This window comes from Vulpes lagopus, chromosome 3 (genome assembly GCF_018345385.1).
Source record: "Vulpes lagopus strain Blue_001 chromosome 3, ASM1834538v1, whole genome shotgun sequence".
Taxonomy (NCBI): domain Eukaryota; kingdom Metazoa; phylum Chordata; class Mammalia; order Carnivora; family Canidae; genus Vulpes; species Vulpes lagopus.
In genome coordinates, this window is record NC_054826.1 from 33,102,153 (window position 1) to 33,118,031 (window position 15,879).

Genomic DNA, 15,879 nt, shown 5'->3' on the forward strand with positions numbered 1-15,879 from the left:
TGCCGCGGGACTCGGGGCGCAGCCGAGCGGCTGCAGGGGTGGGGCGAGCCGGACGCGCCCCGGGCCCGGGCGCCGCGGGTTCGAGGCCGGGCCCGGCGCGGGGAGGCCGCGCCGCCCCGGGGGAGCTGCCCGGCGGTGAGTTTGCCCCGCAGCCGAAAGAAGGCGGGAGCCGGCGGGGGCCCTCGGAACCCCCTGGCAGGCCGGGCCCGGAGTCCCCGGGGAGCGGCTGCTTCCTGGGGCGCCTTCCCGGACGCCCCCGCCGAACGGCAGCGGTTCCGGGCCCCCGGCGGCAGGCGCCTCCGGCTGACCCCCGGCGGGGCCCTGCGAGCCGCGGGAGCCGACCCCGGGGCCTCGAGCGGGGAGGAAGGGGCTGCCCCGAGGCGCGGGGCCGGCGGCCGGAGGAGCGCGAGCGCGGCGGAGCGGAGCCGGGCCTCCCCGGCGCGGGGCAGGGCAGCGCCCGGTCTGCGGACGGACTCCGGGACCCTCGCGCGCGGGGGCCTGGGCGACCTGCCCCGCGGGGCGCGCGGCCGCGGAGGGGCCTGCCGGGGATCCCCCCGCAGAGGGGCCGGCGCGGGGCGGGGAGATGAACGGCTTCAGCACGGAGGAGGACAGCCGCGAAGGGCCCCCCGCCGCCCCCGCCGCCGCCCCGGGCTACGGCCAGAGCTGCTGCCTCATCGAGGACGGCGAGCGCTGCGTCCGGCCCGCGGGCAACGCCTCCTTCAGCAAGAGGGTCCAGAAGAGCATCTCGCAGAAGAAACTCAAGCTGGACATCGACAAGAGCGTGAGTCCGCCCCGCCGCGCCCCCGCCCCCGCCCCCGCCCCCGCCGGTCCCCGCGCGCCGCCCCCCTCGGCCGCCGTCCCCGGCTGCGGGCCGGACCCCCGGGCCCCCCCCCCCCCGCCCTGGGCCTCGCCGCCCTTTATCTGCAAACTGGGGAGTTGCACTCGGGATTTCAAAGGCCGCTTCGGCTCAGGCAGGCTCGGACTGGGATCCTGCCCAAATCCGGGGTTGGGGGGCGGGGGGCGGGGGGGCGGTGTTCCGAGGACCTTCCCTGCCCGGGAAGACCTGACAGCAGTTGGGGGCTTGCGGTATTGGTTTTGGTACTGGGGCAGGGAGACATGGGGTGATCCTGTTGGCCCACGAAGCTGCAGGTGTTGGGGAGGGGGCGATGAAGGGACCCGGCTCTTCAACTTCTCTCTCCTCGGAACCCTGTGATCGCTTCAGAAAAGGAAAGGTGGCAGGTACTTCCCCCCACCCCACCCCACCCCACCCCACCGCCTCAAGCCACCGCCTCGGCTTCTGCAGAGGGTCACCGAGCTCGCTGCCTGCTGCTTCGCATGCAGCTGTGGGGAAATGGGATTTTCAAGGATGTGGCGGAAATAAGGCCAAGACCAGGTCTTGGGAGGTGGCTGTCTGCAGTCCGAGTGACCAGAGGAAGAAAATCCATTTTCTTAGGGGTAGCTTCTTTAGAAAGGCAGTTGGAGAAGGGGCGTTAAATTTGAATAGAATCGCCCTGTGTTTTGTGCCTAATTATAGGAAAACTTTTCCTGTGTGATTTCACCACTCCTAGTTAACAATTCTAAAGATGTGCCTATTGTCAACCAATTAAGAACTTTTTAGTTTGACATCTGTTGCTGCAAGCCCTACGTGGCTGCCTAGTGATTAGGAATTGGAAATGAGTTAAGGGTGCCTTTAATATTCAGGTAGACCAGCTAAGAGCTCAGGTGGTTAATATCCAGTCTCCTTTAGGACCAAAATTCCACTGTTGGGGAAAATTAGAGATTGCTTGTTAAACTGAAAGGACACACACTTTCTTGCTTCGGATCTTAGAGTGGACACTGAGGCCTAGAGATAAGAAGTGACCATGCCAAAGTCACACAGCGATTAAGAGGCTCGTTAATTTCTTAAACCCATTATCTGACTTTCTTCTGAACACTATGCATAAGCTTTAAGTCTAAATAAATAAAAAATCTTACTGCCTCTTCTTTCAGGCTCTTCCCTCCCATTCCCCTCCTCCCCCGCCTTTCTTTTAAGTTAACAATCACAATATATTTGCCACTCTTGAAAGATGCTGTTTTTTTAAAAGGCCGGGGAGGTGGGGGGGTGTCAGTTAATGGCTTTCTTACTACAAATCTGTACCAATGAGTGAATGAAAGGAATTCAGAGAGCAAACAACTGGCTAGACACTAAGGAGGTCCAGATTAGGACATGTGTTGAAGTGAAATGCCTAATTCTAAGACAGCAGTGAATTTATCCTCTTGGAAACACTGCCTACCTTTTGTGTAGGTGGTTGGGAGCCTTTACATGAACAGCTTATAATATTTTCCAGTCCTTAAAAAAAAAGAAAGAAAGAAAAAGAAATTTCCAGTTCTTTTAAATTCTTGGATGCCATGACATCTGAACAACTGTGCTGCCACTCGGGGTCCATTTACCCAGTGACCCCACTGGAAAACCTGTGTTGAACTATGTTGGTGGTTTCACACACAATGTCTAGGAGAGAGGCAACATGAATGTGGCACTAGAGTTCCCCAAAAGTAATGTTTCTGGAGGAGTAGTGTTTCAAGGTGGAATCACTCACAATTTGTTTCAAGGTGGTGGTATAGAATCATTATTTCTGAAGGGGGATTCTACTTCATTCTCACAGGCTTGGGCAGGAATTCAATTCTAAGTAACTGCTGTGTTACAAGAATTTTAGCTGTTGCAGAAAGTGAAACAGAAAAGAAAAACACTGGGGCTTTTGCCACCACCCTCGTTCCTCCACCCCTAGCCCCCAAAGGCCACTGAGCTCTGAAATTTCTGAAAATCAGTACGTACTTGAAAATCGTTAAGGAGAAATAATGACTATTTATCTTGTAAAAGGGCCTAGCAGAAAACCTTTTAAAATAATAGCACCAAAAATCCAACTCAGGCAAACTCATTTCATGTAGACATTGGCAGTGCTCTATGAGTTATTAATATATAACATGCTTTCAAGCATTCCTCCAATTGACATATTTCTGCTTTATTCTGGAGAAAAATGGAAGTTGAGAATAGTATAAAGAAAATGTTGTGGTAGGAAAGGACATGCACAAGGGGTCAGAAGGCGTGGGTGACCTTGGCCAAGCTCACAACCCCATCTGTGTGGCTTCTGTTTATCTCTGTAGAAAATGAGATTGGGGCCAGTGGGGTTACACTGGTGATTCTAAGTTCTCTTCCATCCAGAATTCCATTATTCTAGTGTCCTGACCTAAAACCTCCTGGCCACAGCTTCAGGAAGCCCCCTCCCCTGTCTGTTCTACCAAGCGTGCCACTGTGAATTTGAGGAGCTGCTTAATCTCCGGGCTTACGTGTGGAACTGGCTAACATGAGGGCCAGCTTCCCATCAGGAACAGAGAGTATGGTGCGCGTGTGCTTTCTTCCCTGCCAAAAGCATGTCCGGTGGTCTATACATCAACTAGGCAGGATTCATTGGGACGGTGACACAAGCTGTGTCTGAAAGTCCTGTGGCAGAGTTGACACTGGCAAAGCTACTTGACTCTGTAGCCATACGTAAGGGCGGCTTTTGCTGGCCTAAGCTGCTTTTGGACGGCAGGGGCTGCCTGTCCTGGTGCAAGTGCACTTAGAGAATACCTGCTGTCTGCAAGATACGGTCACAGTAGCAGCTTAAAAGTGCTCAGGACTCAACCAATCCAACCACATGAAAGTGGTGATTCATCTGACTAAAAAGCAAGTTTCATTATTTTCTCCATGAGAAGGCCTGAATTAATTGATGCTGGCTTCCTATCAGCTTATTTTTGTCTGTATAAATTTATAAGGAATAAATTCAAATTCAGAAGTCTCTCTAGAACATTTGTGTAGCATCTGTTCCAGTGTCAACAACCCCAAGTCATTTACAGAGGCGCTTCGTTTTGGTTAGGGTTCCGAGTGGCTCCTCCAGCCACCCCTAGTACTTACATTCTTAAATAAAAACATGTTCACCTCTCTGCTGCTGTTGCTGCCTTCACTTACTGTTATGCCTCTAGCCTGCATTAGAAAATCAGCAGTAGCATCCAACTTCTTTCATGTGGCTTCTGGGAGAATAAGAGTTTCTGCCTCCCTTTCCACTTCTCTTTGTGGGCCAGATGTGTGGTGATGCAAGAAGTATAATTCTGATACACAGAAATGAAGTTGTTTAGAGAGATGTCATCCTACAGTAGTAGCTGTTGTCAGTGGAAAAATCTGAAGTCCTGTCTACCATTACCACAGTCCCTTCTTTCCTCCTTCCTGGGACAGTGCCTTCCAGCCCGTTGTAAATTCATAACTCCTACAGGTCACATCACTCCTTGCTTCAAAGGCCTTGGGGGACTCGGTTTTGTCTGAAAGAAAATCTGCGCTGTTCTCGTGCCCCGAAGCCCCAAATCTCTTAGTGCTCATATATGGGCAGTTAGCTCCACCTCACCAACACCGTCTACCCTGGGCTGCCTCCATCATGCCTTCTTGTCATCTCTATTTGAAACTAAGTCTTGGTCCTCTTCCCATCTGGAATGCTTCCTATCTACCTATAAATCCTCCTTTTCAGTCAGGAACCTCTACACTGACTATCCCAGCCATCTCTCCCTTGGCTGAGCCTCTACCGCTTGTTGTCCCTAGCCTTTAAGGGGGTACTTAGATTTTAAGCTCCTCCTGCCCAGTGTGTGATGATAGTGTTTGTATCCCTTTGTGGACTTCTTGGTCTACAACTCAACAGGAAACTTCTGGAAATCAGGGCCTACATGTTGTTCTTCCTTCTGTTTCTTCGATGCCTTGCAAAGGAGAGAAGCCCCGAAGTTCAAATGTTACCTGTTCCCATAGAATTGGCAAGCCTCACTCTAATTTGCTTCCCATCAGGTAAGGCACCTGTATATCTGCGACTTCCACAAAAATTTCATCCAGAGCGTACGAAATAAAAGGAAGAGGAAGACAAGTGACGATGGTGGAGATTCTCCTGAGCACGACACTGACATTCCTGAGGTAAAAGTCAAAAAAGTCCCCTGGCAAAAGCTGGAAGAGTGGATTCTAATGTGATTGTTACCTCTGACCTGGTCCACTTTTTGTATTAAGAAGTAATTTTGAGTCCTCTTTGTTTTGCTGTGATTTATCTGAAAAGTGAATCATAGAATCATGGTAACATCGAATCTGAGAGCTGAAACCTTAGAAATCAACTGGCCTCACTGCCCCATTGTTTTACAGACAGGCACAAAGGCCCAAGGTCACACAAACAGTTCCGGGCCTATGGTCCAGTGCCCTTCCCACTAGGCCAGACTGCCTTTCTGCAGGAAGCCCCTGATGCATTCTTAACTATAACCACAATGTCAAATTGCTTAAAACTTTTTTTTTTTCCGTTTCGAGTTGGAGACTAATTGGGGTTGGGAGAAGTTACTTACCCTCTGTTTTCTGGTCTGCAAAATGAAGGTGTACATTGTCAATTCACACCAGCTCTTCTCCCTGATCAAGACTTGTTCCCAAGGAGCCATTCCAAAGTCAGTTATAAGGGCCCAGGGTTTCTCAACCCTGGCACTGTTGATATTTGGGGCCAGGGAAGTCTTTGTTGTGGGGACTGTCCTGTGCATTGTTGGATGTAAGCAGCATCCCTGGATTCTACCCTTTAGATTCCAGTCACCACAGTAGTGACAATAAAAAAAAATGCCCCCAGACATTAGCAGATGTTCTTGGGGTAGGGGAGCAAAACCACCCCTTGCTGAGAACCATTGCACTGGACAATGAGACCTAGGCTTCTCAAACCTTCAAGGGGCTAGTACCTATTGAGCAAGGCTACAGGAAAGAGTATTGCATTTTTTCGAAGTTTTCATTTAAGACTCAGCAGAAGAAAACCTGTTTGTAATGTACATTGAATATTTGACACATGAATATTTCATAAGGCAACCGCCTGTTAGCACTCAGAGTGGAAACGACTGCGTAGGAATAGAAAGAGTAGGCGGGCCTTTGTCTGCAGATGTGGAGAAACCCTTTGAAAATATGGTCCTTTCCCTCTGCCCCTCCCTGTGTCCCTTTTTCCAGTATTGGTTTACAGTATTTTTCTGTTGCCTTCAGCATTAGTAGTATTATTTCATAAAGAAATGGATGTATTCAATTTCAGTGCTTTTTACCAAAAAAGGGGTGGGGGGAGGGTTTGAGGAATGTTTTGAAAAAAATGAAGGACTTTGGTCCCTCATATTGATCATTCATTTTGTTTTTAAGTGCTCTCCACCTGCCTGAAGCAAGAACATCTCTTTTAGAGGCAGGTAAAAGCAGCCCAACTTTCTGGGCCTTCAATACTTCGTGACTGTGCAGCTTTCCTCTCTTCCTGTGTTAGAAAACAAGGGGGGGTCCTTTCCCTCTGTTATCTGGTCATCTGCAGAAACCCCGACCTAACCTGCTGATTGGTTCACTTGCTACAGTAGCTTTTGAGTTTTCTCCGGAGAGTTGTTCAGGTTTCCAATACCTGAAGGCCGAGCATAGGGAAGAACTCTGAGAACATCAGTACTTCCCTCTGCCCTTCATCACACCCCTCCTCCGTCTATCCACTACTAAGCTCTGGCCCATCTTCCTCCAGGCCGCCTGTCTGGGGTGACCTTTGCTCCCCATGCTTGGTGTCCCTGGCTAGTATCACCAGCCTCTGAAGCTCAACTCATTTCTGATCAGTGCTACAGCATCGTCGCCTCCACCCTCACCCCCCAACAGCCTCCCCTCTAAACCGCCACTTGATCCACTTTCCTGGAACATCACCCCCTACCACCTGTGGTCGCTCCTTCCACTTTTCAAGAGCTGTTACCCTCCAGTCTCACCGTTTAAACCCATCGCGATTGCCTATGACCTCTGAGTCTGTCTCTTCATCTCCTGGCTTTCTGTGCTCATGGTCTTCTCTCTCATCCCCTAGTCTGGCCCTGTTCTCTCTGTCTCTCTAAACCCTGCTCTCCTGCTCTCCTTAGCTTAAGCTTCACCACCTCCAGGAGCCTCCCGGAACCACCCCTCCCCAGCCAGAATTCTTTTTCCACTGTTTTTTGTTTTTGTTTTTTGTCCTCCCAGCCAGTTCTCAGTCCTCAGTGGATCATTTCTAAGACATCTCTGTAGTCTTCTTCAACCCCTATCCCTCCTAGTATAGTGCTAGGCACATAGTGCGCTCTGGGTGAGTCGTGACTAGTCAGGTGATAGATAATGCATTTCTCTTCTTCTCTCTAGGTTGATCTGTTCCAGCTGCAGGTGAACACTCTACGGCGTTATAAACGACACTACAAATTGCAGACCAGACCAGGCTTCAATAAGGCCCAGTTAGCAGAAGTAGGTAGACAAATTGCACTGTAAAAAGCAATAGCCAGCATTATGCTTCTGATGGTGACCTTAGTTTTCCCTACTGTGACGTGTGTCTGTAATGCCCTCTGTAGCTCAGAAGCAACTTCCTGTTCCCTCTCTTATATAGTCTAGAGTCCCACAGCTTTAGACCTGGAAAGGCCCTATTTCTGTAAAAAAAAAAAAACCATGGCACCTAAAGAAGAAAGGATTTGCTTAAAATCACACAGCAAATTAGTAGCAGAATTGAACCTGGAATCTCTAGACGCCTGATCCTAAGTCCTGAGTGTGCTTTTGTTTGCGCATGTGTTTGAATCTTGTTTTGTAAGACTATATAGATATGGTCCTTCCTGCACATTGGGTGTGTCAGATTAATTACCCCAAAACCTTTGCTCATATTCTGTGGGAGCTACTCTTTTTCTTTAGTTTTCCCTTTGATTATTTCTTCTCTGATACTGGCAATGGCAGTAAGTATTATAATGAATAGAACCCAAGAAAATTTTCTCCTACCTGAGCTCTTAATACAATTTGGAGGAGGGAGAAATACTCTATTGGCCCTTGTTTGAATATACTGACAGCCTAGCTTGATACTTCTGTCCTGTTGGCATTTGTGCAGGCTCCGTCTTATCCCTCTTCTTAATGTGCTTTTCTGCCTGTTGTAGAAAATCTGGAAAATGGAAAAAAGAAAAATACAATGCTACCATCCAGAGGTAACCACTCTAGAGTGCTAGTTCTCTCTCATTATCTGTCCCAGCCCCCACAGTACATTCAGAAATTTCCTGAAAGGTTGACAGCCCCATCGGTTTTCTTTTTTTTTAGGAGTTTCTTGCTGATCCATCATTTTTCTTAAACTTCCTTCATCAGCATCTAGATAAAACATAGATAGGGGTGCACAGCTCTTTCCTGCTTTAATGTAACATTACCCACTTGCCAGCATTCACCCTGATGAAAGGGACCGGATGAGGTAGGGCAAGAAGAGACCTGCATTCTCAGGACTTGTAAAATAAAGCCAAGCGTCAGGAATATATAGTAAATGATGACTTATTCTTCAAATGTGATGTGTCTTTTTTTTTTTTTATAAGATTTTATTTATTCATGAGAGACACAGAGGGAGACAGAGAGAGGCAGAGACACAGGCAGAGGGAGAAACAGACCCCATGCAGGGAGCCTGACATGGGACTTGATCCCGGGTCTCCAGGATCACGCCCTAGGCTGAAGGCAGCACTAAACCGCTGAGCCACCCAGGCTGCCCTGTGATGTGTCTTTCAAGAGGCAGTATGTACTATTTTAGATGAACTCTTGGGCCAAACACTTATATCTGTCCAATTGGCCATTCATTTGACACAATTTTAAAAAGACCTCTTTCTGCCCGGTTCCAGGGCCCGCGAGCTGGGGATGGTAGCCACTGGCCAAGCAGAGAGCAGTCCCTACCTATCCTCCATGGGGATGACCTTGAGATTATGCCGTGATAGACAGTTGGCAGCCACTGAAACAGAACTGCATCTTGGGAATGTTATGGGCTCAAGTGCTGCTTTTGGAGGCCTAGAAATCAAATCACCCAACCCCTTGGGAAAGAAGGGCATTTTGAGTTCCGCAGCACTGCAGGAAGTTCTGCAGTGATCATAATTCCCCTCTCTAGCTCTGGAAGCAAATTGCACTCCCTCCTTTGCATAGTTCAGAATTTGTGGCCCTGACTTATGCATGCTTTAACTGACTTTGGTTTTTTTCCCCCACATAGACTGTCAGCCGACACTTCAGGAACATACCTGTGAATGAAAAAGAGACGCTTGCCTACTTCATCTACATGGTGAAGAGTAACAAGAGTAGACTGGACCAGAAATCGGAGGGTGGCAAACAGCTTGAGTGACGATGAAGCACATCAAGGAATGAAGTGTAATGCTGAACACACAGGTGACATCTGCTACGTTTAAGCCCATAAAGACTGTTAAATTTTATTGTAAATAAAAAAGTTTGAATGATGAATACTGTAAATCTTTTTGGTCAGGAGAATTATATTCTCATGATGCAGCATGTGTATACAAAGACTTTCCTTTAAGGCAACTACCGGACTGAAAAAAGATCACTAAGAGATTTAAAAACTATGTATTGCAGCATTCAACAAAGCATTAAGTCAATTCTACTGGAAATGTGGGATAGAAAATATTTTGATACTCACCTTGTAAAACCACTCTGCCTTGTGTGAGACGTAGCCCTGGAATAGCAGTGGGGTGCAGCTAACTGCAGGAGCCTGAGTAGACACAAGTCTGCTAGGAACAGACAAGCCCTGCTTTGTTGTAAACTTTGTCGTTGATCAGCAAATGAGTTTGACAGCAGTCCCCCTCACTGGCCCTGTGCCTGGCACACAGTAGGCACACACTCAGTATTTGTTGGCTAATTGCACTGGCCCTGTACCATCTGCTTCACACCTCTAGTTAATGAGCCCTCTGCCATTTCTGTTGCTCACCACTTAATTTCTAGAGTGTGGAGGAAACCCTGATGCATCAACAGGTTTCTCATCAGAAGAGGATTTGAGGGTAGTTGCATATACCAAGCTATGTTCGTAAAGGTTCCAGAAACACTGGTACAGGGACCCTCACAGGAGACGCAGCCCTTTGCACATCACTCTGGGCTTTACTTTGGTGGGGAGAGTTAGGAATTGTGACTTTAGTCACCCTCCCAGGCCATAAATGCTTTGACAAATGGAGATACTTAGTTATTTGGGACTCATGTTTTCAGAAATACTAATCCTTAGTCCACAACCACCAAGAAAGCTGCCAAGGATCATGTGATTCCTGCTCAGAAGTCCAGTTCTGGGATAAAAAGCCTGGGATGAAAAGTCTGACTGGCCTTGACTCCCTGGGCTTGGGGTCAACAGCAAGTCATGAGTTTGAGTAACAATGGTCAGTGCTAACTGATATTCATTTTTGTGATCAATTTGCCTCCCTTTTAAGGGGGAAAGATTGCTGAAACAAATTTTTAAAAATATGAATAATTACCTGATTTTTTTTTTTAATGTTCAAAACTCAGATTCCTTTATCTATGTCAGAGCCAAAGTCTCCTTTGAAAACAAAGCTTTATATCCAAAAATATGCTTTTGCAAAAGTTTCTAATCAGTGTGGTAGGGGACAAAGGTTGTGAATAGGGGGTGGGAGAAAAGAGAAGAAAAGGACTTGGATTCTAATTTCTGACCATCTTGACACGTATTGTGGTCAAAAGTATCATTTTCTTACTCAGTTTTAATTGTGAGTGCTTTCTTAAGCCTTAAATTATAAAAGGAGCCGTGGATGGCCTGACCCGGCAGAGAGTTTAAGTGTCTCAAATGGCTCACTCTGAGCATCAGCACAGAGAAGTCAGAACAAAACCCCTACTAAGCTCACTGCCCGAAGACTCAGTCCTGTGGGGCAGAGAACCGTGCCGACTGGGGACAGGCCACCCCTCTCACTAAAATGCAGTGTGTTCCATTGCAGCAAAGTGTTCACCAGTGTTCAAAATGCATGTCTAGCAGATTGCAGCCTTTTAAAATATGTATACATGAATGTACATAGAACATACTCTAGATTAAGACAGGATCTTATTTTAATACACCCAGCTATGGATAGCACATCAAGGTGCCCATGAAGTGTTTTTAGCCATTTCAAGTTGAGTCTGTAGAGATTGGTTGAAGGGTGTTGATGTGCAGACATCAAGAAGGCTCTAAGGTATGTTGCTTACAAAGATTCTTCTCCTGAGAGACTTAGAAAGTCTTGAAGGCACCAAGCCCCCCTTTGTCAAGGGGAGTGTTTTCTCATCAGTTTGGTGGGGGTAGGGGGGCTCAGATGATGGCGACAGGTTAAAGCAAAGCATTGGTAGTCTGCTCTCTGGAAATGTCCACCTCTTACTAAGAAAATGTATCTTTCTGATGTTTAAGCGAGAACTGCCGATGTGTAGGTCATGTCACTATTTCTTTAACAGCAAATTTGTTTCCCAGTGGAGAGAGACAGCAGTATATTTTTGTACAGGAAGCTGTGGTGTTAGGATCCATCTGTTCACGTGTGTCTGTAAATACTTTTGTTCCAATGTGAAGCCTGGGGAAACGTTCACCTTCAGCCAGATGCTGTGCACACTTGAGTCCCCTGCCACCTTTCCTCAAAAGAGAGATACTTTTAGAAAATGGAGGTTGTGGGTATGTTTTCAACCTTTGAAAACATGTCAGAGAGAAAAGACAAAACTATGTGAACTTAATGATTTTCTTGTGTGCGGAGATCTGTTCTTTCATCAAACCACTAAGCCACTTGCCTTAGCCTCTTCTGCGATTTCCCATGGCTTAACCTGTAGGCAGAAGACTTCTGCCTGTTAGTAATGGCTGGGCCCTCTGAAGCAGTGGAGTCTGGGGAAAGCAGTGTTCATCTTGGCTGCCTACATTTTTATACACCTGCCAAGGACTCTTTGCGCTTCTCTCCACCTGTAATGTTGCAACATTGCCTTCTCTCCTCTTGGTGCTCCTGGGCAAAACTGGAATGTGAAATCCAGAGCTGACATTGTCTTCTTAAAGAGGACGGTTCCTGCCTCGGTCCAGCCTGGTATGACTCTCTCATATGCCCTGCAGGTTGTCACATGGAAATGTCAGTATCCTGCCACTCGTGTTGCTTCGATTTAGGATTTTAAAAAAACAAATGGACAGACTTCATATTTCAACAAACAAACTCTTGGGTTGGCAACAGCATGCGAAAAAGCTCATAGCCGAATCCCATGAAAGACTGAAACCAAAGGCTTCGAGATTGGCATCGTAAAATGACAAGGAATTTCACTTATGTGTTAGAGCCGCCAAGTTGTCCAATGTTCCTGTCACGGCTAAATAGTCACTGCTCGCCTTCCAGAGAACAGATATTAATAATTGTTTGCAGCTGGAATGTTGCATCTAACCTTGGCATTTCAGCTGCTTGTTTTGTGGGAACTTTGTGGCTAATATCCCACAGGACAGCTGCCTGGTGGAAGGGAGAAAGTAGGAGAGGGGACTTCCTCAGGGGGACCTTGTCTGTTGAAATAGGCTGTCCAGACCGTGGGTCCTAGAGAAGTTGCTTCATGGAAGTCACCTGAAGGCTCTCAGTTGTTATAATGGTGAGATCCCAAAGTTGGGAAAGGGTCTTTAAGTCATCGGTCCAGTCTCCCCACAGGTGCTGACATCTGCCTACAACTGTCCCACCCAGGGTTTGAGCAGTCTGGGCTTAAACACCTCTGAGGACAGGGAACTCACTACCTCCTGGGAAGCCTGCTCTATCTCTATAAACCTCTGGCTTTTCTGTGTTCTCTGTCACTTCCATCTTAATCTCTGCCCAGTGGGGGCCATATGGAACGGGTTGTTCATCTTGACCAAGGACCTAATTGCTGGCACTGTACCAGGGCAGAGCAGTTGTCTTTTGGAAAGGAGCAGCTACAGTTAGATACTTTGGTGCCCTGACTGTTCTTCCCCCTCAGCACAGGTCCTTTTAGTTCCCTGTTGAAGGAGGTTGCAGAAACCTTGTCAGCCTGGTTCTCCTCCCATGTTCTTGCTGAAGCAGTTTTAGGGGGTGGTGGAGAGGAGATGCTGTCATCCTGATAAAAAATAATAACCTAAGAAGGGATGGGGCACTAATTTCATGCCTGCCCCACAAAAACTGATGCTCACATCACTTAGGAAAAATTTTAGCTAGAAGATTGTAAAATATTGCTCTGTGTGGAGTTTAAAGGTTCCGTGGCTTCTGAGGGCTTATACCTTAAGATTTCTGCAAGTACTTCCCACATTGTTTTTATCGAGAAAACAAAGCTTAGGACCTTGGAGGAGAGGCATACCACAGGCCTCTGTGTCTGAGTAGACATATATGTTTAAGCTAGAAAGTCCTGTGAGGTTGCCCTTGCCCCATCATTCATTTTAAAGACAGGAGACTAAAATTCAGAACTTGTCTGAGTCACGTGGCACTATCTGGATTAACCTCTGGTCCTCCTGACCTATCCAGAGCTCTTCTCACTCTCTGACAGGCACATGTATGGAATCCTGTCTAAAGCAAGCTGCCTGCAGATTCTTGAGACCTTGCCACTGAGCTCAGAGGTTCCTGAGGCCATCCTGGCTCGCAGGGGCTGTGAACCCACCTGCTGAACTCCAGGCTGTGTGAAATGATTAGGAAAAGAGTCCACTGAGTTTCACCAAATGAACTTGAGGGGAGAACAGAACTAGTTTGATTTAAGACCAGGGTTCTAAAGTCCTGGCAGGAATCGTAGTGTCCTAGAATCTCAATTCTCACAAGATGGGCTTGCTCTGAGATGTGTTGGTCAGACTTCTGCCTTTCAGGTGGTGTTTTGGGGTTGTGTCACTCAGCTGGCCCCCACGCAGACAGACACAGCTCTGAGGCCCTGTGATTCGTGGCCTCCCAGTCCCTGTTACTGGGCTAGAAGGACAAGTAAGCCCAAGGCCATGGCCTGGGAAGCATGGTGCTTTGGGTGCCTTTTTATTCCCTTCACTTTTTACAGACTGTTTCCAAGTTCAAGGTTAGGAGGGGTAAAGTTGATCCAGCGTTTTGTGGTGGAGTCTAGTCTGGGGCAAGGTGGGACCTCTTCTTAAGGTAGAAATGTCTACAATCAGTTATTTCATCTGGCTTGCATCCTAAACCACGGACCCTTCGGTTTTTCCCACTCAATGAACACATGTTCGCCAGTAATGGAGGGTTGTACAGGACCCCGGTTTCACGTGTCTGCTATCCGTTATGCCCATTAGAATGTTTTTGGGGTGTGGGTTTGTTTTCCATTTTGTAACTGCCTTATCAAAAAGCAAGTGCCCTTCCATTCCAGGCCTCCTCATACTGTATTGTTTCCTGCCAAATTCGGGGGATCATTTGTATTTTAATTTTGTAATCTATGGCTCTGTACTGTTGAAAGGCTCTCAATCCTGTGGGGTCTCCTTAGTATGTATGTGATTTTTCATGTTGCAATATCACACAGATGGGACGGCCCGACTTTCGCTCTTAATAAACGATCTGAATGAGTAACAAGATACACATTCTCTTTTTCTTCTTGAACGGCCACATGGAATTCAGATGCTTTCTCTTCTGTATTTGGCCCCTGGCTGTGTAGTACAGCCATTGGTGACAGCGGTCTTTCCTCCGGGCTCTCAGGACTAGCTCCCACATTCCCCCTTCCAATCCTAGGGCACATCAAGTAAGTTCAAATCACAGAAGTTGACTCCTGCCCTCCCACTCACTCCTACTGAACGAGAGGATGAATCTGATGGCCAGAGGCTGGACCCTGAATGCCACATAGCATCCTAGATACCCTGAGCAAAAAGCTTTCCTCTGGCTCTGCAATTATCCATCTATAAAGTGAGAAGCCTCCGCTGGCTGGAGGACTGCAAGCCACAATCCCTGCAGGGGGCCACTGGAGAACTAGGGTCCCTCCTGAGGGCAGCCACTACTCAGCCCCAGCCTATTGTTGCCTTGTGAGGATGCCAGCCCTGAGTGGCCACTTCTTGAAATTTCACAAGAGGAGCTGGTAGTCTAGACCTTTATACAAATATCCCAGTGTTCAAACGGCTCAAAGACATCCTTCACAGATTGTGGACTGGTATTTCTTCACCTACAGTAGAGGCTTGCTATTTAGAGTCGGTTCATCATCTGAATGCTTGTTAGAAATGCAGACTCTTTGCCCCCCTTGCCTGCCAGCTGCCTACTGAATCAGGTCTGTGTTTTAGCAAAGTCCGCAGGCCAGTCACATGCTCACGATGGGACTACCTGACTGCGTTTTACTGGTGGAGGTCCCTGAGGCTGCATGGATGAAGCCCCTTGCCCAGCCACGCCTCCGACTGGGGTCTTTCATCTCACATGTGTCATTAGTGACCCTTCAGCACAGTTCTGTCCTCAGCAGAGTGGAAGGGAAGAAATGCAATAAATGTTTGTCTTCATCTTACTAGTTAACTAGAAGGAATGAATGCTAGCTCTAAAATTTTAAATGGCATTGAAATTGCCAGTGCAGTTCCTCTCCTTGCCACTCCACCCATAGTCCACTTCCTCCTGTGGAGGGTGACTTCTCAGGAGGCATTTTTGGAGGCAAAGAGGATGGGGAGTCTTGGGTATCCCTCGGAGCCCACAGGGTTCATGATGGATTGCTGCCGAAGGATGCAGTCATTTAGGTGACCCCTGAGGTGATTTCCTTCAGGAAGCGAAGTTGTAATTTTCATACCATGTTGTCTCTCTGTGTGAGTGTACCATAGTTCCCTCCATCCCTCCACCTGCTGCCCTCCATTTTTTCCACAGAGAAGGGGCTGCCCGCTGTCCTCTAACCCCCCAGACACAGAACCTCAAAGAGGTGTTTTGTCCCCAGGCTTCCCCCACACTGGCTAACCTCTGCTAGAGTCGGTCTCCTGTGAGGATCCAGAGACGTGGGTTATGATGGGAGGATGAACCCACATCTTTACAGAAGTTTCATCAGTAACCTAACACCCCTTTTACTTTTTTTTTTTTTAAGATTTATTTATTCATGAGAGACACACAGAGAGAGGCAGAGACATAGGCAGAGGGAGAAGCCGGCTCCTTACAGGGAGCCTGATGTGGGACTCCGTCCCAGGATCCCAGGATCATGCCCTAAGCCGAAGG

The 15,879-nt window shown here is 47.8% G+C and overlaps 1 protein-coding gene across 2 annotated transcripts; it reads left to right on the forward strand.

The window, feature by feature from the left end:
* The first annotated feature begins 431 nt into the window (after positions 1–431).
* On the forward strand, positions 432–14,285 carry SAP30L (SAP30 like). 2 transcript variants are annotated; one of them, XM_041749010.1, is made up of 5 exons: positions 432–781; positions 4,844–4,966; positions 7,175–7,273; positions 7,945–7,992; positions 9,021–14,285. In XM_041749010.1, exons 1-5 carry the CDS (start codon positions 584–586, stop codon positions 9,147–9,149), a joined length of 597 nt encoding a protein of 198 aa, XP_041604944.1. In that variant the 5' UTR covers positions 432–583; the 3' UTR covers positions 9,150–14,285. The 2 variants fall into 2 exon arrangements, with proteins under 2 accessions (XP_041604944.1, XP_041604945.1); XM_041749011.1 differs by lacking the exon at positions 7,945–7,992.
* The last annotated feature ends 1,594 nt before the right edge of the window (positions 14,286–15,879 follow it).